Raw genomic sequence first — 23,797 nt, forward strand, 5'->3', positions numbered from 1 at the left:
AAAGATTACTAGATTTTCATGCTGCTTCCGATCAATGATAGTTTGGAATTGTTTCTCTAGCAAGTACTTATGCTTATAAGCGCTTTTATTATAAATACATTGAAATTTTCTTAAGAAATAGAAATACTTTGTGAAAAAGCACTTGGAAGTCAGAAAGCGCTTTTATGACCCAGAAGCACTTCTAAGTTTTTTTATCAAATGTTGTCAAAAAACGCTTTTAACCCTTCCAAAAACACTCCTAAACATATTACATGAATGAGATGAGCAAAAGCTTTTCTTATAACGTCTATGTCTTTTCCCTCGAGGAATTGTTATTATTATTGCAGACATTTTATATGGAATAGCACTCATAATGTGTGAGTAGCAGCTTAAACAGAATGAAATATTAAACATCTAGCATTATTCCAAACCAATGATTGATTTTGTATTAAAATGTTGTGTACTGCACTCTTAAATAAAACCAATGGATTTGTAGTGTGGCCCGGTGAGGCACTCTAAAATGTGTTTAGAAATGATGAAAGTTTTAGTCAGCATTAATAGTTTTTGGTCCTAATTAAAAATTAATTATTAATTCCCATTGATTTAATTGCATTAAGGGTAAAAAGGTTGGCGTGACATATATACATGTCAAATGTAATGGATCTTGTACAATTTTTTATTTTTTTTTAGATCCCTTTTTTTGGGTTAAAAAATTATGTCCTAGGATGCTTTGTAACTATAAGACAGATTCTGAAGGGAAAAATAAGTGACGGAAAATTCCAAGAATAATAAGATATAAAGAGCAAAGCTTGGAGCTTAAATATTTTTCTATTCTGAAATAAATCCTAATAGAAGCTTTTGCTGATACGGAAAAAAGCCAAATAAATCCAATCTCTTCCTTTTCAGTCTTATTTCAAGTAATATTCTTTTATTGTGGGGTAACCCCATAAATTCCTTCTGATCATTATGGGATGGTTGGACCCTTTCTCTTACGTATGAGTTTGGCAAATAACATCCACTTCATCCCCCAAAATTGTCATGCTGATATGATTAGAGATGTAGTGGTGCAATTTGCAAAGATTGTATAAGTGCAGGACCTAACATTTTTATTTTGAATTATACGAAAAGATAAAAAAAGATTCTTTTTAACGTTATTTTTACTACGGGTCAATACATTCACGACAAAGTTTTATCACTATAATAGAATGACTAGTGAATATTGAACTTGTCTCGCGTTCTCTAACCAAATCGAGACAACTATTACTAAACAAAAGGGTAAGTTGAATCTAGATATTTGTCATGGATTTGAGATAAAATGGTTTCTTTTTCAATTCACCATCTTGTTGTTATATATTCAGTGCTAGATTCGTGGAATAATACTGTATATATTCTCTATGGGTGGATGCTAGTCAACCAAATAATGAATGAAATACCCACTGAGCTGAGTGTGAGTATATATAAAGTCCTAGCTGGCATTGTTTTGAAAATTGTCTTTACTGTTCCAGATGTGTACTAAACTCTTCTTTTTAATCATTAACTTAATTCTCCCCCTAATCCCAAAATTAATACTTTCTTTTTCTTTTTCTTTCGAACTGTTGGGCACGCGTGATGTGTAATATATATGCTTTAGTATTCGCAAAGCTAAACAAGGTAGGGTTACTTTGATAATAACAAGTTAACAAGAGCTGGATTAACTCCTCATGATTCCCTTTTTAGTCTACAAGATGGCAAAGATATGTGAGTTTGGTCATGCAATTGATTTGATAGGCACTATTGGATTAGGGTAGGATAATGTTGCTAAATAAATTAATTAATGAGCCATGCAAGTAAATTAACATGAATTATGAGTCAGATCAGTCAGATGAGAAAAGGGAGACAGGGAGCATATTATGGAAAAGCTAAGTAAAGATGAGGAACCAAGTGAGGAGGAGGCCCCTCCACCCACTAAGCATGCTTATTATTTAATCTCATGATAGGGAAGGGAGAAAAAAAAAAAAGAAAGGAAGAAAAAAAAAAAGACGTTAATGAATTGTGATATTGATAGAGGAAGAAGAAAGTGTCTAATAAAAGGTTGGATTCTGCCAACTTTTTGACTGCATGTTAAAAGAGTAGTTCACCAAATTCTCAAAGAACGAGACTTTCTCGACAAAAAATTTCAATCATCAAAATCAAATCTCTTCGAACCAATTTCAAAAAAGAAAATTATGGATACCAATCTGCAAAAGTTTATTGAAGTTTGTTATTAGGTTACGTTATATACAGTAAATAAAATGCTGAGATAGACGATTGCGTACTAAATAATATTAGGTGTAATTTAATGGAAATAAGTACAATTTTCAGTCTTCTTTACTCTTGAGCAAGTGACTAGCAGAGGGCCCCTTAGAGCTTTCTTAAGAGATTAAGCAAACCCTAAAATGATTGTAATCACCTTGCATTTGAATTTAATTAGAGACTTATTACCAGCACATTTGTCGGTTCATGGTATAAATATTTTGCTTGCACCATGTGAACCCTAAAAATGAATCTCAGTAAGTACACTGATTGAAGCTAAGATTTATGCAACAGTTAATGGAAACACAGAGACTGAGACATCGAGAGAAGAGTATAAATTTGGTGTTGTGGTAATTAAATTGTCTTATCTATTTCTTAAATAAGAGGAATGCTAGCGATATTTTCTATTACTTTTCTCTTATTGTCTTTTCAATTCACTTTATGCCACGTGTATTTCACCCACACAGAAATCTATGTATTGTAAAAAGAATAAAGAGATTTTTGAAAAAATTAAGTACATAAATTTGTGTGTGAGTGAAATTCACGTAGCATAAATAAAAGGAATGTTACATAGATTTGTGTTTGAAATTTGTTTCTTAAATAAAAGGAATGCTAACTACTTTTCTTCTTGTCTTTCCTTACTTTCTCCATTCACTTACGCTCCGTTTGGTTCACGGAATGAATTTGAGGGAAAATCATTTCCCAAGGGATGAGAAATGGAAGATTCCTTTCTCACGTTTGGTAATGTTAGGAAAATAATCAGGAGATATCACTTTATTTCCTTTCCCATATTTGTTTTGAGTAGGAATGGAAAACAAAATTTGTATAAATTTTTAATTATACCCATATTAAATTAAATAAAAAAAGAATGCATTTAATGATATATTGTAATTCTAAATTGTTAATGAGGACAAAATGGTAATGAAAAATGTTTATTTAATATTGGTTCATTTTCTCAAACTTTTTCATGAGGAGGTAAAACAAAACCCAAGTTGGAAGGATGATTTCACTTTTCCCTCTACTTTTCCATGGGCTAGACAACGATTTCCCATGCCTGGACTTACTAAATATGGGAAAATAATTGATTTTCATCCCCAAGTCTCTTTTCTCATGAACTAAACGAGACCTTAATGTGTATATATTGAACATACTAAATACTTTGAGTTGTGTGCGAGTAAAATACACGTGGAATAAAATGAATGAGAAAAGTAATAAAGGAAAAATAAGAGGGTAGGTAATTAACATTGCTCCTTAAATAACATTAAGCAGTGCACTTTTCTGCCACTCTTCTTCCCTTAGCCTCAGGTGCTCCTTTTTGTCAGATCTCTATTCTCAAAGCCCAGAAATCAATCCCCAAGAAACAACAGCAACTCAAAGTTTTCTTGTTCTTTTCTTTAAAAGAGGCAGACACCCCCTTTACTTGTTGTGCTTCTCTTTGGCTCTGCCACACAGACTCTGCCCATTGACAGGGGAGAGGGCATTAACCTATCGAATTTGGCTGCGTCTGAGTTAAGTCTTCTTCAAGTTTCAGTATTTAAGGCAACTGCCAAAGTGACAATCTTTGTGAAACGGCCAATACAAGTGGCAGTGGCACTGCTTCTGCATGCTTCTCTGGTTTCTTTCGTTGAAAGGGAAAACGAGATAAAGCACTCTCTCTCCCCGACTGAGGAGTTGAAGAAAGTAAACGATTTGCGAAGAGCCTGACATTTGTCCAATTTCCATAAAAAGCTTCTCAGCCTTTCCTCCTGCTTCCTCATTATAAATCTCAAACAAACTCTCTTTTCCCAACAAGGTAACTGAAACCTCTCAGACTTGGGTACCTTTCTCTCTACTTGGTTACAGGAAATGACTTTTCTTTTTGTTTGCTTTTCCTTTATTTCTTTTCACAAATTTTCATCCACATAAAATTTTATTTTGTTTTGAGTTGAGCCCTCTGTTTTTGCCTTTTTTGGTTTAACTTGTTGGAGTGATTAATCTGTCTGCTACATGTTGCAGATCTATTTCACCTGTCAACAATGCAACCTCAGAAACAAGCAGAGGAGGCCATAGTCTCAAGCTTCAACCAAACTGATCATCATGATGACAGAGAGGAAGAAGAAGGACCAGATCAGCAGTCTGCTTTTAGCCTCACAAGCTTTCTCTGGCATGGTGGCTCCGTCTATGATGCCTGGTTTAGCTGTGCATCAAATCAGGTAAATTTAACAAAAACCCAAGTCACAATTCAAATATTAAAGTACTATCTTTGAGTTATCTCTCTGATAATTGAACATTCTTCTGTTCTGATGGGTTTTGATGAAAAACAAAAAAACAGGTTGCTCAGGTTCTGCTCACTCTGCCATACTCTTTCTCCCAACTGGGCATGCTTTCAGGCATCATATTCCAAATTTTTTATGGTATTTTGGGAAGCTGGACTGCTTATCTGATCAGTATTCTCTACGTTGAGTACCGAAGTCGAAAAGAAAAAGAAAATGTCAGCTTCAAGAACCATGTCATACAGGTAAAGTAAACTACTTAGCTTCCAACATTTCTCACAATGCAAAACCATTTCCACTTGAGAAAGTTAAAAAAGTAACCTCTTTCTTTGAAAATTTTTGAGCAGTGGTTTGAAGTGTTAGATGGTTTACTGGGTCCATACTGGAAAGCCGTTGGATTGGCCTTCAACTGCACTTTCCTTCTCTTTGGATCTGTTATCCAACTCATAGGTTGTGCAAGGTCTGTCTTTTTTATTTTATGACTAATTTTTATAGACAAAATTAAAACATGGGTTTTGTTCTGTTTAATACATAATTAATTACTGATTTGGGTTTTTTAATGGGTGATTATGCAGCAACATATACTATATAAATGACAATCTGGACAAGAGGACATGGACGTACATATTCGGAGCTTGCTGTGCCACCACTGTGTTCATACCCTCTTTCCACAACTACAGAATCTGGTCTTTTCTTGGGCTTGGCATGACCACCTACACTGCTTGGTATATGACCATTGCAGCCATAGTTCATGGCCAGGTAATTAGTTTCATCAACGGTCCTGATTGTTCCAGAGTCATATCTCTGTTCTTTATCCTCCGTTGATTTCGACTCTGTTTCTTCTTCATAAGATTTAAAACATGCTTTACAGGCTGAGGGTGTAACACACTCGGGACCAAAGAGAATGGTCTTGTATTTCACTGGCGCCACCAACATACTCTACACTTTCGGCGGCCACGCCGTCACTGTGTGAGTATTTAGTTTCATTATATTTTTATTGTTTAATTTGAAATAATATAATCATGATGTTCCCTCTTTTTTTTTTTTTTTTTTTTCCAGAATGGTTTTCTTTTTTACACAGTGGCCATATTCATTATGCAGCTTTTGCTTGCCGTTAATGGGTTGGTGAGAGAAGAGAATATCATGACAGGAAAATGAAAATGACAGAATAAAACTCGAATAAGATGGTGATTGTGCACCTTGTGGTGTATATTAAAAAATATATTCTCATTTACGTTATAGATAATCTTGACTTTGTGTCACTGACAACACCTTACCATTGAATTAAGAAAAATAATCTTTCTGCTATATATTCTTAGTCATAAAGTCTAATTTCTTTATTATAAAGCTTTTAGGTAGATAAGGAAAAATAAAAAATGAAAAACAGAACTTTCTGTTCTAAAAGCACTTTAGTGCAATTGTGGTGGGCAAGCTGTGTATCCAGATTAGATTTTTACTGCAGGATCATGTTATTGTTTGCAGGGAAATTATGCATGCAATGTGGAAGCCTCAGAAGTTTAAGTATGTATATCTCTTTGCTACCCTCTATGTATTCACTCTCACCCTTCCATCTGCAACTGCTGTGTACTGGGCCTTTGGGGACCAACTCCTCACTCACTCAAACGCCTTTGCCCTCCTTCCCCGGAATAAATGGCGCGATGCCGGGGTCACCTTGATGCTTATTCACCAGGTGATGATCCTTCTCAAGACTCTAATTGTTTGTACATGTTGTTTCCTAGCCATTTTGCCACTTTGTTAATAGAACATGTAGAAAGTTGTTATTGCCTAAGCTTATAATGGTTTGCTGCTTTCAATTCATAGGCATAATTTTCAAGCATGGGATTGATTGAGAACATTTTGATTGTGCTGATGTAATTTTTTCTCATGTGGTTGGCATGTTACAGTTTATCACATTTGGGTTTGCTTGTACGCCATTGTATTTTGTGTGGGAGAAAGTCATAGGAATGCATGACACCAAGAGCATATGCTTGAGGGCTCTTGCCAGGTTGCCTGTGGTGATACCAATTTGGTTCTTGGCCATCATATTCCCCTTCTTTGGTCCCATTAACTCAGCTGTTGGGTCTCTTTTGGTGAGCTTCACTGTCTACATCATCCCCGCCTTAGCCCATATGCTCACTTTCAGATCTGCATCTGCTCGTCAGGTAATGCTCCAATCTAGCCTCATTAGAGAACAGGGCACTCTGAGTCTTGTTTCATGGAATATACAGTTTTACTTCTATAGTAATCCTTGGAAGTTGAAAGTGACTTCCAATGCAACAGGCTGGTTTTTTCCCCCCCACAAGTTTTATTAATGGTTGGGATTTAAATGTTTGTGTGACCTGGATAAGGTTGGTGAAATTTCCATTTCTTGCAGTATGTGGTACCTTTCACACTTATTCTGATCTTGTAATAAGTTAGGCCAAACTCACCTCTTTGATTAAGTTGGGCCTACATACCCACATTATTGGTCATACTCCCTAACTAGCTCACAGTGAGGCATGTGATCTGATCCAACACATTATGTATGCAACTCATTTAATCATACAGCATTGCAGAAAATTACATTACTAAACTGCAATCGGGTAATTTTCGTGTGTGCAGAATGCGGCAGAGAAGCTTCCATTTTTCCTCCCGAGCTGGACGGGGATGTATGTGGTGAACGCATTTATAGTGGTGTGGGTGTTCATAGTCGGGTTCGGATTCGGTGGGTGGGCTAGCATGACCAACTTCATCAAGCAAGTTGACACTTTTGGGTTGTTCGCCAAGTGCTACCAGTGCCCTCCCAAAGTCTCAGCCTCCCCACCAGTACATCACTAAGTTTTCTTTTGTATCATTCTCAGGGAGGCATCAGCATCTCTCCCCCACAAATGGTTGTGCTGTATCAGCCTTGTCATTCCGTGTAGCCTCTATAAATATCAGTACATTATTGTGAATGGTGAATTGGAGTTGGAGATGTTTTCTTTTGTGTTTCATTGTTTGTTTTTATAAGTGTTTCTATCTAATCAACTATGCTAGTGCAATCAATTATCAAAGGCCATTGCTGATTTTAATATAAACATGGTGCCTACAAATTTTTTTAAAAAAGACTACCCTTGATTATAAGAGAGAACCCAATCCGGGCATCTGATGATATGACTCACATGGCTACCACATTCACTTCTGTTTATTATCAAACACCTTTCCATGCGAGCCCACATGAACCCAAAACGTATTATGTATTGTGATGATGAAGAATCTGAAATTAATCTCCTTTCACTACCTCTATTTTTTTTTTCTTTTTTTCCTCAATCATATGAACCCAATTCACGCTTGTCATTTTGCCGCCTAATTGTGTTGCGTATGATATAGGTTTGACTGGTCAAACTTAAATGGTGGGGGCTACTACTTGATGATGTGGAATGGGAGTGCAACTCAGCAGTGATTTGGACATGTTTGAGGGTCAGCTCAAAATCTGTTACAAATGTCCAAAGTCTTGAGTATGGCTGTCTCATACGGGGTTTCATCACTCACAAAGAAGTGAGTTTGGGTGCGAGACTTAGAGCTGCCGCATGAGTTAGCCCTACTCGATATTTTCTCTATTCTCATTCTCCAAAATGTTACATATTTGATGCGATTGCGCTTCTATAGATTAATTCTTGTTGAACCATTTTTAGGTAACAACAAAATCAAACTCCATTATCGAAGTTCATAATCCAATTGTGAAACCAAACCCAAATCTCCTCTAAGCTTGGACTCTAATCTTGAGGTGAAGCTGACCTCCAATTTGATGGGTTGATCGTAAGGTGCAGAACATGTTTTAGAAAGACTAAAGCTTTCGATAAGGTTTGGTTTTGATGTGATTTTGTGATTGGAACCAGTTCCTAACTTGCCTATCTTTTATGTTTCACTCATTTTTTTCTTCCTTCCCACAGCTGTATCGTTTCCACGCACCATTAGATTATAAAATTATCATTGCATTTTGTTGTTTGGCAATTAGTAATTAGCACATCGATATCTGTTGTTTATTATGAATTGGTGCAATTTACAAAAGCATTTAATTGTAACATTAATATTTGCACTGCCGACTGCGCAGACTGTTGGAAAAAAGACTTTTTTAGATGATAATGAAAATGAGTCAGTGTCTTCACTTAATACCAGTTCAACAAGTTTTTTTTTGAGTCAAAACTGAGTTATTATATTTGACACTAATTGTTCATGCTTATTATTCCATTAGCGGGTCATGTCTTGTCAAGTATTGGTCAATCCTATCACACAATTTAAGACATAATCAGAAGGTGAAAAATGACATGACTAATTTCATAGAGTGGTCAAACGAGCACCAAAAACACAAAATAACGTTTTCCTTTTTTATAAACAGTAAAGAGTAGAAAGTCACATATAACATATTGATTGGAGTGAAATGAAAAATCATTTTTAACTGTTGAAAATTTATGTAGCACTTTTAACACATCAGTCAGAGGTGCTCTTAAAACATTGAGTGTGGTGAATTGTGGAATTGAAGCCAACATAAAGAAGTAAAGAACCAAGGTGAAGTGAAGAGTGTGTTAATAATGGGGACTTTGCTTTTTCTTTCTTTTTAGGTGAACATTTAACTCTAGACTGCTAAAATATGAAAACTATGAGAGAATATTTGTTTGTGGGAATTTTCTGTGTATTCTTCTCCTTGTAGGAGGTCATATTTATAATACAACAAAACCTGAATGGGTAAGTAAATAATAAATTCCTAAATCTATTTACAGTAGGAAATCAGGAATTAAAGTAAATCAATTACAATTATAATAGGAATTCTTAGTGTGTAAGGAAAGTAAGTCAATATCCACAAGTCACGCCAACACTTCCCCTCACGTTGGTGCATAGATGTCGCCAATGCCCAACTGATCCAGTGAATTGTGGAATGCTTTACTGGAAATTGCCTTTGTCAAAATATCCGCCAATTGATCATCGGATTTCACAAAAGGAAACTGAAACACTTTAGCCTCAAGCTTCTGTTTGATGAAGTGTCGATCCACCTCAACATGTTTAGTACGATCATGTTGAACCGGATTTTGTGCAATGGCTATAGCAGCCTTGTTGTCACAAAAGAGATTCATTGTGGATGTAGGTTTATACCCAAGTTCAGTAAGCAGCTTTCTTAACCAAAGAAGTTCACAAATCCCTTTAGTCATGCCTCTGAACTCGGCTTCTACACTGGATAAAGCTACTACATTCTGTTTCTTACTCCTCCATGTCACCAAATTACCTCCCACGAATGTGAAGTAACCCGATGTGGATTTTCTATCTGTTACATTACCTGCCCAATCTGCATCTGAATAACCATCAATATTTAGATGACCATGCTTTGAGAACATAAGTCCTTTTCCAGGTGCAGACTTCAAATATCTAAGTATCCGAAGAACTGCATTCATGTGGTCTTCACTTGGAGAGTGCATAAATTGACTGACAACACTCACTGCATAAGTAATGTCTGGTCGAGTATGTGACAAATAGATCAATCTTCCCACTAACCTTTGGTATCTTTCTTTGTTAGTTGGAACTTGATCCGGATATTCTCCAAGATGATGATTCTGAACAATAGGAGTGTCCGCAGGTTTGCAATCTAGCATTCCTATGTCCGTCAACAAGTCCAAGACATATTTCCTTTGAGAGAGAAATATGCCTTGCTGCGATCGAGCCACCTCAATTCCCAAGAAATACTTGAGTCCACCTAGATCCTTCATCTCAAACTCAGTAGCCAAATAGTCTTGTAGCTGTGATATTTCCTGTTTATCATTCCCAGTAATAATCATATCATCAACATAGATTATTAATGCTGTTACCTTCCCTTTTCGATGTTTCAAGAACAGAGTATGATCTGAGTTGCACTGTTTGAAACCATTGTTCTTCATTGCCATGGTGAACCGTCCAAACCATGCACGTGGTGACTGTTTCAATCCATACAATGCTTTTCGTAACCTGCAAACTGTTCCACTCTGAGTAGTATTATATCCAGGAGGAATGTCCATGTACACCTCCTCCGTGAGTTCGCCATGTAGAAAAGCATTCTTTACATCAAACTGGTGTAGTGGCCAATCCAAATTAGCTGCAAGGGACAATAAGACTCTGACGGTGTTTAACTTTGCAACTGGTGCAAAAGTTTCTTCATAGTCTATACCATAGGTCTGTGTGTACCCTTTTGCCACAAGTCTTGCCTTGTATCGCTCGATAGATCCATCTGCATTATGTTTTATAGTGAACACCCATCTACATCCGATAGTCTTTTTTCCTCGTGGTATAGTCTCCAATGTCCAAGTCTGATTTTTTCTCAAGAGCTTTCATCTCCTCTTTTATAGCTTGGACCCACTTAGGATCTTTCAATGCTTCAGAGACCTTGGTTGGAATATGGATAGCAGACAACTGATGCACAAAAGCCTTGAGTGGTTCAGACAGCTTCTCAGTGGATACATGATTTGCAATTGGATACTTGGATGTCTTGCCAATATCAGGTGAATAACGGTTTGGTGGCTTCCCACGATTTTGCCTGAAAGGTAATTGATATCCAATAGTTTTATCCTCTAAATGCACAAGTCTAGTAGGAGTATTTACCTCAAAGATATTCTCAGGAGATTGGTTCGTTGGTACTGTTGAATGAGAGGGGGGGTCTTCATCTTGTTGTTCTGAGTTATCTGTAAGAGTATGACTCGCATCAAAAACATCTTCGCAAGGGTCAGGCGATCGATCGTTGTTTGGCAGAGAGCATTCGCACGTGCCAGACTCGGGACGATCGATTGTTATTGTTTCTTGGCCGAGAGCAATCTTCGTGCATAGATGAATCTCCTCATGTTCCAAGCTGCTCCAATTGAGCTCTTCACTCGGTATCTCCCCCTGAAGAGTAGAATTGGATGCTGGGTCATAGAAGAACATATCTGATTCTAGAAAGGTGACATCCAAAGTGACATAGGTTCGCCGGGTAGGAGGGTGATAACATCGGTAGCCTTTCTGATGAGTGGCATAACCCAAAAAAACACAACGAAGCGCACATGGATCAAGTTTGCTTCGTTGATTTTTGTGGAGATGAACGAAAGCCACACAGCCAAAAATGCGAGGGGTAAGCACCAAAACAGAGGGCAGAGGCCCGTGTTGCGCGAGCACTTGTAATGGAGTTTTGAAGTTCAAGACCCCAGATGGCATGCGGTTGATAAGGTGGACAGCAGTGACAATAGCATCATCCCAGTGATGACGAGGAACATGGCCACCAATGAGAAGTGCACGGGCTGTTTCAAGGAGATGACGATTCTTCCGTTCGGCAACACCATTTTGTTGTGGTGTCTGGGGGCAAGTTGTCTCATGAATAATGCCATGTGTCTGGAAGTAAGTCTGAAAATCATGATTAACAAATTCTCCACCGTTATCAGAGCGAAGAATCTGGATTCGAGCATTGAACTGTGTTTCCATCTGTTTGTGAAAAGATTGGAACACGGAAAATACTTCATTCTTATTTTTCATCAAATAAAGCCATGTCATCCGTGTACAATCATCTATGAATGTGACAAACCAACGAATACCGGAATGAGTAGAAATAGGTGAGGGTCCCCAAACATCAGAATGAATTAAAGCAAAAGGAATAGTACTTTTATTCATACTTAAAGGATAGGATGCTCTATGACTCTTGGCTAAAATGCAAGTGTCACATTTAAAATCTGAGTCCTTAAATACAGAAAACAATTCAGGCAATAAGTGTCTCATATAACCAAAAGATGGATGCCCCAAACGTCGATGCCAGAGCCAAATTTGTCGGTGCTTGTCATCAGACGGATGCTTCACACTATTGGCACGTCCCATACTGAAGTCATCCACATAGTACAGCCCCCCTCTTTTAGTACCACGCCCAATGATCTCCTTGGTGAGAATATCCTGTAGTAAACAAAAATTGGGATAAATTAGTGCACAACAATTTAGTTGTTCAGTTGCCTGACTCACAGACATTAATTTATTGGACAAAGATGGAACGAGTAGAGTATTAGAAAGGGACAGAGAAGGTGAAAGGGCAACAGTGCCGGCCCCTGTCACAGGATAGGTAACTCCATTTGCATTGGCAATACTTGTGCGGCGGGGTGTAGTGGTGTGCAAAAAATCATTCGGATCAAAGGTCATATGATCAGTGGCGCCAGAATCAATTATCCAACCAGTAGTATCTCGTAGATCAGAAGTATGAAATGCATAACCACAGTTACCTGAGACATCCGGAAGCGCAGGACGATCAGGAGAATCTACCTGCGGGAACAAGGCTAATGAGGGTTCGGTAGAGACAAGAGCAGCACGGCCAGAATTACTAGCAGTTTCTTTGAGCTTGCGAGCGCGGAGGTCCTCCCACCAATCAGGATAACCATTTAGCTTAAAACAGGTGTCACGGGTATGTTTGAGGTTGCCACAGTGCGTGCAACCACTTCCATCAGTCGGAGCCTTGGGACGGGAAGGTGGGATAGTTTTAGGAAGTGGCGCACCAGCAGCAGTAGCATATGACTGGATCTGAAGGTGGGCTGCAGTAGAGGAATTATGGGGCTGGCCGGCACGAGTAGGGGGACCTGATCGAGGCGCACTCTTGGCCGCTAAGCCAGCACCAGTGGCTCGATCGGATGAACCCATCATCACTGCTTGTCGAACTTCTTCACGGCGAACATAGGCATAAGCTTGGTCAACAGTAGGGAATGGAGTCATGTGAAGAACATCACTTCGGGCCTTATCAAGACGATCATCAAGGCCATCCAAAAATATGTAAACTCGATCTTCCTGCAGAATATCATTATAGCGCTTGATATCACTTTCATACTCCATCATATTTGGACGACGAAAATCAATTTCTCTCCATAAGCTTTGGAGAGTATTGTAATAGGTTTCAATGGAGCCACCAGCTTGTCGCATACGAGAGACTCGTCGTTTCAGATCATAAACCTGAGAAGTGTCAGTGCCATCATAGTAAGTTGTGGCAATTGCATCCCACACTGCTTTTGCCGTTGAAAATCGAATGAAATTGCCAATCAAGCTCTGCTCCAGAGAATTGATAAGCCATCCCTTCACAATAGAGTTCTCGGTGTGCCAGCGAGGAAACGTTGGAGCAGTCGAAGGAGGTTGCGGAAGATCGCCATTAATATATCCCAATTTGTCTTTGCCAGAGATATACAACTCTACAACTTGGGACCATAGGGCATAGTTGGTGCCATCCAACTTTATGCCAATCTGTGCAGCGGAAGCTTCATAGGTAATTGTCGTCGGAATCGTTGTCTGATTCGGGTTCAAGGTCGTCGTCTGATTCGAGGTCGGGGTCGTCGTCTGAGTCAAAGTCGGGGTCGTCTTGGTAGGATCCTGATTTAGGATCAATTTCGAGGTCTGAGTCTGCATCTGCATTAGTTGAGCCACCTGGGCACTCAACTCGGCTATGGTTGGTTGAGAAGGAGAGGAGGAAGCAGTGGTGCTACCGCCATGAGGATTAGAAGAGTCATCCTCCCCCATGGTGGCGGCTAGGGTTTAGAAACTAGAGTCAGCAATCCCAAGATCGCCGCTCTGATACCATGCTAAAATATGAAAACTATGAGAGAATATTTGTTTGTGGGAATTTTCTGTGTATTCTTCTCCTTGTAGGAGGTCATATTTATAATACAACAAAACCTGAATGGGTAAGTAAATAATAAATTCCTAAATCTATTTACAGTAGGAAATCAGGAATTAAAGTAAATCAATTACAATTATAATAGGAATTCTTAGTGTGTAAGGAAAGTAAGTCAATATCCACAAGTCACGCCAACATAAACATCTATGAAGTTTTATGTAAAGCAATTATTATATCCTCATTGCGAAAAGGATAAAAGAAATGGATAACCGAGCTCAAGCCCAAAGATATAAGAAGTTGGGGCTAGCCCAGCATAGGAACTAACACAACCGGAAGCCCCAATACAATTGAGCTTGGATTTAGCTTTAGGGTGCTAAAAATTTATTTCAAATGGGTTTCTAAAACACTTGATATGCAATGATCAGACTCTCACCTGGATTGAAGTGTATTTTTTGGAGGAATTTTCAAGGTACTAAGTTCGCAGCTCACCTACCTCTCCAAGTTCCTTTGCTGGTTTCCATTTCGAGTAAAAGCAAATAGTAGCTGATTTGGGCCTTCAGACTCTGTTCGACTGAGCGTGACAATGGCTAGAGGACGACCCAGAAAGGTTTGGCCTTTTTTAATTTTCTCACACTTTCCCGTATTTTCCCTCACTTTCTCACTAGTCAAGCGCACCCTCTTCGTCCTACTACCCCATCATTCCTTTTCTTTCCCAAGTTTATGTTTGTCTTTCCTAATTCCTTTTCGGATGGTTCAATCCGACCTGCATTTGTTTGGCCATGCTCTCACATTTTCTTCTTATGTTTTTTTTTTCTTTTCCTTTTTTAGAAAAGTCAAATTTTTGTTCAGCTGATTTCTCACACGTTTTTTATTTTATTTTCTACTCCACTTAATATTTGCAGAGGGATTCCCGCATGGATGCAGCCATTGATGCTATGACCCGTGAAATGGGTTTTGACGAGAGACTAGTTCGTGCCACAGTAAAAGAGCTACTGAAGGTGGCTTCATTGTTTTCTGAGAGTTTTGGGTTCTGGGTTTTGTTTGACGTATCAAAAGGTTTTGCTTTCAGGTTTATGGAGTGCGAGGATCTCCAGACCAAGGATGGCCCTTTATCGAAGAGTTTTCTTATAAACTCCTAATTGAGCAGCTTCTTGAAAAACAACAAGATGGTGCTGAAAATAGGGTAAGTTGATTGCTTGTTATTGTTGTGTGCTAAAGTTGCTTCGTTTGTTGTACAATGTGCTGGGGGAAAATTGGGGCTTCTTGCTGCCTTGAGATTTATTCTTCCTACTCTCTTCGATTTGGCGTTCTTATTGGGTTTGTGGCTTCAGACGAAGACGTTATCTTAATGACATTAATTTGGTAGCCTGGTGAATTAAATCTCACATTCGAGCAAGACCTGTACCTGTTACTATTTCTGAGCTTCGCGCTCTACTTCTTGCTGAAGAAAGTGAATAGAGCTGCATCTATCATGAACACACCACTCCTTACTGCTATGATGGCAAAGACCAAGTTAACTCCTGTTCATCAAACCCAAGGTTCTCCATATTCTCAGGATCAGAGTTATCAGCATCCGACTCCAGATCACAGTTATTCTAATAGTACTTCAGGTTATAATGGTTCGTCTTCTAATAGACAATGGAATTCCAGAGGTGGTTCTCAGGGAAACAGGTATTACAGAGGCTGGAATAACTTCAGAAACAGATATAATAAGAGTAGACATGGTAGCAGTTCATAAGGTAATTCCACTTATGGTTCAGGCCAATTTTTCTATCAACCTGGTTACCTGGTGGTCATTATGGTAATTCAGGTGGTTCTGGTTTTCAACACCCTGGTTCTTTTTTGGCCCATCAGAGTGTACCTCATAGTCAATATTATGTCCCTCCACATTCTGGCCCTGGAATTCTTGGTTCATCTACTATATGCCCTACTGCATCACCGTGGCAATCTCCTACTCCGTCCTTTCAATCTACTAAGATTCATTTCGCAGAAAAATCAAAAGCTCTGAGTTTTCTATCCTAGTTTTCTCTCTTCGTTTCTACTTGATGTTTCAGTGAGATTGCACTAGTTTTATGCCTTAAAACAGCATTCACCGGTGTTATTTTGGTTTTCACCTTGACTTGTGTTGCTCTTAATTGTATAAAATTAGTCATAATACTGGTTTGAACTCTTTGAAGGATGCTGCTCGACAAGGCGATGCAGCTCCACCAGACGATGCAGCTCCACCAGACGACGCTGTTCCACCAGATGACGCTGCTCCACTAGATGATGCAGCTCCAGATGATGCTGCTCCGTATGATGATGCATCAGCAGCAGTAGGGCCCTCAAGCATTGTTATTCTACCTACCTTCTCAGGGGCTGTGGACAGCAAATTGCAGACTCAGGATGCTTGTGACTCTACATCACAGACTAATGGACTTATTCATGCATCACTGATTAAGATTACAGGTAAATGATTGTCTAATTATCCCTAAATATTTATAGATGTTACAGTTTCAGCCATGGGCAGTTTTCATTCATACTCTTATCATTTCAGTTCCACTCCTTTATGAACGTGCACTTGTTTTGCAGGTGCTAAGGAGTGTCTCCCAGTAGATACTCTTGCACTGCGGAGGTGTAAACCTTGCTGTGGCTGGGCTTTTAGCAATGATGGGGAAGGTCCTGTGGAACAAAAATTGGGTCCATTGGCCGAGTCAGGTAAATTACTTATCAGGCCAGCTGAGAAGTTATTCCTAAATATTTATAGATGTTACAGTTTCAGCCATTGGCAGTTTTCATTCATACTCTTATCATTTCAGTTCCACTCCTTTATGAATGTGCACTAGTTTTGCAGGTGCTGAGGAGTGTCTCCCGGTAGATACCCTTGCACCGCGGAGGCATAAACCGTGCTATGGCTGGGCTTTTAGCAATGATGGGGAAGGTCCTGTGGAACTACAACCGGGTCCATTGGCAGAGTCAGGTAAATTACTTATCAGGCCAGCTGAGAAGAGGAAGCGCAAGTCAGGGTGGGGTGTGAGACCTGAAGATATGCAAAGCTCTTTCACTTTGATGTCGTAATTGTAATATGTATAAATAGGAGTCTTGTCTAGAAATCACATATTTTGGTGACACTGATACTAGATTATTCGAATATGGTGTTGTGTCAGTCATAGGTATCATGCCGATATTCGATGCTAACCAGTGCAACTCTAGAGAAGAGAATGCACATTTTGGAAAGCTATTGGAACCCAAATTACATTTACAAGAAGAGAGTGAAAGATTGTGGGTGCTTTTGTCAGTTAGTTTGTTGGTGCTTATGTAAATGATCTGATTGGTGCTTTTTATGTTCTATACTTTGTCGTTGCACTTATTTTTCCATCTTAAAATTCAGCCTTTCGTTTCATTTTGATTTACAAGAAGATCAAGGAAAGAAGAGAAAAATTGTTACACTGCTTAAGAAGACAACTATTGAAACACTTCTGTGCTATGTTTCCTTCAAGTTTGATTAAAAACCTCACAACACTTTGATAGTCTGTGTGAGCAAACTCTCTCCTCCAATATCGAATAAAAAAAAAATTTCATATAATAAAGATAAAATTGATAAAGAGGAAAGTATATTCCTTTTTCGTTACCACAGATTGAAACATCATTTTTTTGGCGAAATCAAATAATTTATTTAGGGACTTTATTTAATATGCTCGAATGATCCTGATTCGTAATCCGAGGTTCAAATTTCAATAAATAAACAAAAAGAAATAAAAGATATCATTACGCGCGTATTTAACCCAACGAAACGGAAAACAGATATTTCCTCTGCGTTTGTATGCTTCTGTGAGGATAAGACTCCTTCGCCTCATCGACACTCCGAAGCTTCAAAGTTTCAAACGAAAGCTTCTCAAACTATAAACCCTCGTTATCTCAGTTTCAATGGCGCTAGGGTTTCAACTGAATTAGAGCTTCTCGCTGACTATCTTTCAATTGAAATGAACTTATCGGCAACTTTTCACGGGAATTTCGTCCCCTTATCGCAGTGCAGCTCTTGCTGCGATCTTCGTATTCAGCCTTATTTGGCTGCTTCGATGGGTTCTTGGCGAAAACGGCACCGTCGTAGAAGCAGTTTGAAGCTCTACCACGTTGCGAGGTAAGGTTCTCTGTATGAGCTCATCAAATAATTATTTTGTTTTCTTCTTCTTATTTGGAATCTGATTATAGTGCGAAATTTAGAAATTTGAGGAAGCAAGAGGTTGTTTGTAGATTGAGTGAGACGCAGACCGAACCAGATAGCAATAATGATGAGGTGCAATTTCAATTTTATTATTGTTAGTGTTGATTTCTCAGCATTAGTATGTTTCTCATTCATCTTGATATTGTAGGAAAAAGAAGTAAATGAAAATGAAGGTGGAGATTCTGAGGAACCCCATCTTGATTCTCCGCCAATAGTTGTAGACCAAATAAACAATGATGCTGAAACTAAGGCTGAATTTGGTGTGCAGGTACTGTCTGTCATTGAAAAACTCATCTTCCCTTTACATCTTGGAGTTTCTAGATTCACTTCTTAATAATAATTATTTATTGACTCCCATTCACTGGTTATACATGAAAATATTGACCTTTGGTGGTCCTGCATGAAATCATGTCATAAAATTGTCCTTCAGATATCAGTTTCCCAACAGAAGAGGCCACCTGCCTGAAAGTTGTTCTCTCATAAAATATTCAATCTTTCTCTACTACAGACATCGACGATAAATAATTTATTTTGATGAGCAGGGTATTCAAATTAGCTCTGTTGATACTTAATGCGCTAAGGTTGTGTTTGAAACAGGATGTTGATAATAATGTAGAAGTTTCTAGTGGATCACCTCTGCCAGGTGTGAAGGTGATTATGAAGTTCTTTAATTTTCCTATATGAGAAGATACTTCTTCCTTTCATCTCTTCTTTTAACATCTTCTTCTTAATAATTTCCTAAACAGCCACAGCAGGGTGAATCAATCCGGATTCCAAAGGAAACACTTGATATTCTTAAGAACCAAGTTTTTGGCTTTGATACCTTTTTTGTGACAGCCCAGGATCCATATGAGGTAAGTTGACTGGTTAAATTTCATTTTACCTTTTTATGTCTATATCATTTCTCTACTGGAAATAAGTGAAAAAGAAAACTTGGGTAATGACAATATGGATGGGTGGTAGGAACTTTTACATGCTTATCCGTGGACTTAAACTATCCTACAGAAAGGAATTGAAAAAATGCTGATAATATAGCAAGCGTTTGAAATCTTAAGATATGCTTTCTAGCCCGTGTGGTTGTACATCTCCGATTGTTGTGTTACTTCTGCCAGGCTGGAGTACTATTTAAAGGAAACCTGCGAGGAGTGGCTGCCAAAAGTTACGAAAAGATATCAAAGAGAATGCAGGTATATTTCTATCCTTCTTTAGTTTCACTGTTCAAATTTATGACCGATTCCTTGTTAACATCTTCACAATCTGTTTGCAGGATAAGTTTGGGGATGAATATAAGCTTTTCCTTCTAGTCAATCCTGAGGATGATCAACCAGTGGCAGTTGTAGTTCCACGGAGGACATTACAGCCAGAGTCAACTGGTGATTATTTAGCTACTGCTCTGTTACGGGATTTCCATGGAAATTGTAGGCAGAAATCATTTTCTAAACCTTACAATTTGTTACGATGATGGATTTGGTGTCAATCTTGCAGCGGTCCCAGAATGGTTTGCAGCTGGTGCTTTTGGATTGGTCACATTGTTTACTCTACTTCTTCGAAATGTTCCTGAATTGCAATCCAATTTACTGTATGCAATTTTCTTTTCTTGTATCCTCATTATGCTAATCTTCTTATTTACCTATACCCTTAGATATATATATATCCTTTTGAACATAGAGCACACTCATGATCTGAAATACTTTAGGAGATTTTTCTCTTTGCTAATTTGTTTGAAACAGACGTCTGCATGATGTTATTTGCCATTGTATATGTGATTACTTTACTTTGAGCCAACTTTTCTTGTGCAAGGACAAGTAATTCAGCAGATATGCCCCCCTTTTCCCTTGTCCTCTTCCACAAGTCTCCTCCATCTCACTTTTGTCCTTGTTGATAAAGTTTACTTAAGAAAATTGCTAATTTAGTTTTCTTTCCCTAAATTTGAGTTATGGTTTCTAATATGTTGGTTTTTTAAGCGTTTATTTTAAATTTTGAGAAGACTACCTGGGACAACATTATTGTTTCTTTTTGCTATTTGACGTCGTTTTTTTAATGTCCCAGGTCAGCTTATGATAATCTTGAACTGTTAAAGAATGGTCTACCTGGAGCCCTTGTAACTGCATCTGTTTTGGGGATACATGAGCTCAGCCATGTTTTAGTTGCAAAAAACACTGGAGTCATGCTTGGAGTGCCATACTTCGTCCCTAGTTGGCAGGTGAATTTCATAAGAAGATGTGGTTGCCCCCCCTTCCCCACCCCCCCACACCCACCCCTCCCCCCCCTCTTCTCTTATTATAAGACAAGTTACATAGATGTAAATATCTGTTTGTATGTGTGCATGTAAGGCTGATTACCATCTGGAATCATCTACTTGTGCTAGGAGAAGTATAGAAATGAAAATTTAATGTACAAAATGCATGGTGTATCACGAGGCAGACATTCTTGCTTTCTAGGTGTGCGTACTGATACATTTCAATTTTCTTTTCTAATGAGCTTTTTGCTGGCAGATAGGCTCTTTTGGTACAATTACAAGAATTATAAATATTGTACCCAAGCGTGAAGATCTTCTGAAAGTTGCAGCAGCAGGACCATTGGCTGGATTTTCCTTGGGTTTTGTTCTTTTGCTTTTAGGGTTCTTCTTACCACCTAGCGATGGTATCGGTGTTGTTGTCGATGCTTCTGTTTTTCACGAGTGCTTTCTTGTGGGGGGTATTGGTAAGCACTTTATTTTAGAGATAAATGGCATGTAGATGCTTTATGTGATCAATAATGTGCTTGCATGTTCAAGTGTGGCTGAATCTTCCATAGCTCTTAGAATAGTGGATTATTTTAACTTTTCATTTCAATCACCAAATCTGATTATGTAGGGAATTGACTTTATTTCAACAATCAAAATCAGGGCTTTGTTTCCTTAAGAGAAGATATTGACTCTGACATTTTTTTTTCTTTATAGCAAAGCTTCTTCTTGGTGATGCGCTCAAGGAAGGCACTCCCATATCTCTTAACCCTCTGCTGCTATGGGCATGGGCCGGACTCGTTATCAATGCCATTAACAGCATTCCTGCAGGAGAGCTTGATGGGGGGAGAATTTCTTTTGCCATATGGGGAAGAAAGGTATGCGGCCATTTCAAGTTCATTACAACTTAAACTAGAAGCTTGAAGTTGGAAATCTGATGTAAAATAATACTGATGATGGGTCTTTTCATATGACAGGCTGCAACTCGCATCACAGGTGCCTCAATCGCGCTGCTCGGATTATCATCACTAGTTAGTGATGTGGCATTTTATTGGGTAGCTCTGATATTCTTCTTGCAGAGGGGTCCGATTGCTCCCCTCTATGAGGAGATCACAGATCCTGACGATAAGTATGTTGGCCTTGGCCTATTAGTTTTGTTCCTGGGGTTGCTGGTATGCTTACCTTACCCCTTTCCCTTCACAGAGGAAGTCATTACAAGTTTCTAAGGGAAAACTGACTCGTGCATACATATTGGCTCAGATTCTAGTTGACACATACAACATCCTTATATAGCATGTAGTTCTTCTTCAAATGATTCACGTGAATTATTATTATTTATTAATAAAAGTGATTTTTTAAAATAAATAAAAAAAACCTTGTGTAGTAGATTCTAGTTCTCGTTTGGTACGTCGGACTATACTGACTAATTTCTATCGGATAGTATTAATCTGTTCCGGAGAGTATCCATAATATTATAAGGCGTTTGGTGTTGTTCTGGATAAATAGTCTGACTAAGTTACATTATGTTTTGGTGCTATTCCGGATAACATCGAATTAGACTATTTTTTTACAAAAAACTCATAACCTAATTTTCACAAAAAATTAATAAAAGAGGAAATATATAAAGAAAGAGAAGATGAAGAAAGAAGAAGAGGGAAGAAACATATTTTTTGAGAGAGAGAGAGAGAGAGAGAGGAGAGAGAGAGAGAGAGAGAGAGAGAGAGAGAGAGAGAGAGAGAGAGAGATGGATACCCAGAGAAGAGTGAAGTAAAAAAACCTTGGAGAAGATAGCAGAGAAGAACCCTAGGGAGATGAAGATGAAAACAATGTTGTCGGATTTTTCACATAAACGTGTGTGTTCTTTTTCCATAGCTGTATAATTAAGCGTGTATTATCTAAATCAGAGTGTGTGAGTTGTATTAGTTAGTCGAGTAAGGAGAGTATTAAAAGCCCAACCCGTATAAAATAGTAAGTAATTAAATAATACAAGTTAACACCAAACACCAGACATTGACTATTTACTCATACCAGAGTCTAACACGGTGTACCAAACGAGAGTGTATAATAATAGAAAATACGGACACCATTTTTTTTTTTCTGCTTTTGTTTTTAGTTTTTGCCAAAAAAGAAAAAGAACATGCCTTCAAAAATTAAAAACGCTTTTCAGATGTTGGCAGGGGAACTGGCAAAGTGAACAAACTCTAAAGGGGATCCGAAAGGACAATTTCTCATTGGTTGTGCTCAATTTCCTCATTACGGGACCACAGACAGACATGTATGATATATATAGCAAAACCATGCCAACTCTAAAATTTGAGAGCGGCGTTGTTATTAATGATTGCAATTCCAAAAAATAATAATTCGAAAATCATCAAACCCAGTTCGTCTGACTGGGTTATAATAACAAAAAACTTTTTTTCAAAATCAATACTAATTTATTTTTACAAGCAACAATTACACGATAATTACAAAAAATGATATATTTGAGCTAATGTTTAATTTATACCACCCTTAAAAATGTAGGATGCATTCTATAGGGGTAGGGTGGGGTAGGGGTAGGTAGGTGACTATTTGCTTTGATAACATTTTTCGTATTTTATTGGATAAGTTTTTCCTGTTTTGTTGGATAAGATTAGTCCCTCCTATACACTCTGCTTTCTTCTCCATATACGTTCAATTGCCATAACAATATTTGGCATGTGATTTGTATATCCAAAAATATGATTCTTAATTGGCATTGAAATGTACCGTTTATTTCTTCCCTCATTAAGGAAATATGTTACCATCTATTTGCCAAAAAAATGTTGCCTATTCAGATTTCAGATACTTGGCACCGTGCACTAGGAAGAGAGGAGATGTATGGGCCCAAAGGCCTTGGCTCCACAAAGCTTCCAAAGGGTGTACTTCAAAATTTCAACAATTTGATTTAATTCACGTGCATGAATTGACAATTTTAAAATTCTAAATTCATTTTCCAATGTTATTAAACGAATTCTGAATTCGAATTCCCCTTTGGAATAATGAAAGAAAACGACCAACTCATAGTGCAGGACCATGATGTAAATTGAAAATGCCAAATCTGGTGACATTGATTGACTGAATCCCAACGCTCTTACGCCTGATCTCACCTATTTGTAAATTTTGCATGAAGTGGTTGGTGACAAACCAAATGGAGTAACTCGTATCAAAAGGGGAAAAAAAAATCCCAAAGAGAAAATTTTGACAATTCCCAAATGTAAATGAAAATTAAGGGTAAAAAAAATCATTTAAAAGGCAACAAAAAA

At 38.1% G+C, this 23,797-nt stretch overlaps 3 protein-coding genes across 5 annotated transcripts; all 3 read left to right on the top strand.

Annotated features, from left to right (window-relative positions):
* On the top strand, positions 3,510 to 7,558 carry LOC18784874 (auxin transporter-like protein 2). Its single transcript, XM_007217882.2, has 9 exons — positions 3,510 to 4,042; positions 4,246 to 4,442; positions 4,562 to 4,747; positions 4,850 to 4,962; positions 5,078 to 5,261; positions 5,374 to 5,471; positions 5,985 to 6,192; positions 6,407 to 6,664; positions 7,104 to 7,558. Exons 2-9 carry the CDS (start codon positions 4,266 to 4,268, stop codon positions 7,317 to 7,319), a joined length of 1,440 nt encoding a protein of 479 aa, XP_007217944.1. The 5' UTR covers positions 3,510 to 4,042; positions 4,246 to 4,265; the 3' UTR covers positions 7,320 to 7,558.
* On the top strand, positions 14,493 to 17,432 carry LOC18784564. Of its 2 annotated transcripts, none has more exons than XM_020556330.1 (6): positions 14,493 to 14,692; positions 14,988 to 15,083; positions 15,155 to 15,268; positions 16,263 to 16,533; positions 16,657 to 16,782; positions 16,919 to 17,432. In XM_020556330.1, the coding sequence occupies exons 1-6, from the start codon at positions 14,669 to 14,671 to the stop codon at positions 17,140 to 17,142; spliced, it is 855 nt and encodes a 284-aa protein (XP_020411919.1). In that variant the 5' UTR covers positions 14,493 to 14,668; the 3' UTR covers positions 17,143 to 17,432. The 2 variants fall into 2 exon arrangements, with proteins under 2 accessions (XP_020411919.1, XP_020411920.1); XM_020556331.1 differs by having other exon boundaries at positions 16,911 to 17,050.
* LOC18787234 (probable zinc metalloprotease EGY2, chloroplastic) lies at positions 17,845 to 21,896 on the top strand. Of its 2 annotated transcripts, none has more exons than XM_020558441.1 (12): positions 17,845 to 18,205; positions 18,277 to 18,361; positions 18,438 to 18,557; positions 18,887 to 18,940; positions 19,036 to 19,143; positions 19,402 to 19,476; positions 19,557 to 19,662; positions 19,775 to 19,868; positions 20,339 to 20,492; positions 20,785 to 20,992; positions 21,231 to 21,391; positions 21,491 to 21,896. In XM_020558441.1, exons 1-12 carry the CDS (start codon positions 18,048 to 18,050, stop codon positions 21,737 to 21,739), a joined length of 1,572 nt encoding a protein of 523 aa, XP_020414030.1. In that variant the 5' UTR covers positions 17,845 to 18,047; the 3' UTR covers positions 21,740 to 21,896. The 2 variants fall into 2 exon arrangements, with proteins under 2 accessions (XP_020414030.1, XP_007219012.1); XM_007218950.2 differs by having other exon boundaries at positions 17,846 to 18,205; positions 18,289 to 18,361.

Source organism: Prunus persica, chromosome G2 (assembly GCF_000346465.2).
Source record: "Prunus persica cultivar Lovell chromosome G2, Prunus_persica_NCBIv2, whole genome shotgun sequence".
Classification (NCBI taxonomy): domain Eukaryota; kingdom Viridiplantae; phylum Streptophyta; class Magnoliopsida; order Rosales; family Rosaceae; genus Prunus; species Prunus persica.

Bases quoted from the DNA above. Each gene is read 5' to 3' on its own strand.
- LOC18787234 (XM_020558441.1), top strand. From the start codon at position 18,048: ATGAACTTATCGGCAACTTTTCACGGGAATTTCGTCCCCTTATCGCAG. The intron at 19,144-19,401 runs GTAAGTTGACTG...TACTTCTGCCAG, and splicing joins CAGCCCAGGATCCATATGAG to GCTGGAGTACTATTTAAAGG. The intron at 19,869-20,338 runs GTATGCAATTTT...TTAATGTCCCAG, and splicing joins GAATTGCAATCCAATTTACT to GTCAGCTTATGATAATCTTG.
- LOC18784564 (XM_020556330.1), top strand. From the start codon at position 14,669: ATGGCTAGAGGACGACCCAGAAAG. The intron at 15,084-15,154 runs GTGGCTTCATTG...TTTTGCTTTCAG, and splicing joins CAGTAAAAGAGCTACTGAAG to GTTTATGGAGTGCGAGGATC. The intron at 16,534-16,656 runs GTAAATGATTGT...CTTGTTTTGCAG, and splicing joins ATCACTGATTAAGATTACAG to GTGCTAAGGAGTGTCTCCCA.
- LOC18784874 (XM_007217882.2), top strand. From the start codon at position 4,266: ATGCAACCTCAGAAACAAGCAGAGGAGGCCATAGTCTCAAGCTTCAAC. The intron at 4,443-4,561 runs GTAAATTTAACA...ACAAAAAAACAG, and splicing joins TTAGCTGTGCATCAAATCAG to GTTGCTCAGGTTCTGCTCAC. The intron at 5,472-5,984 runs GTGAGTATTTAG...TATTGTTTGCAG, and splicing joins GGCGGCCACGCCGTCACTGT to GGAAATTATGCATGCAATGT.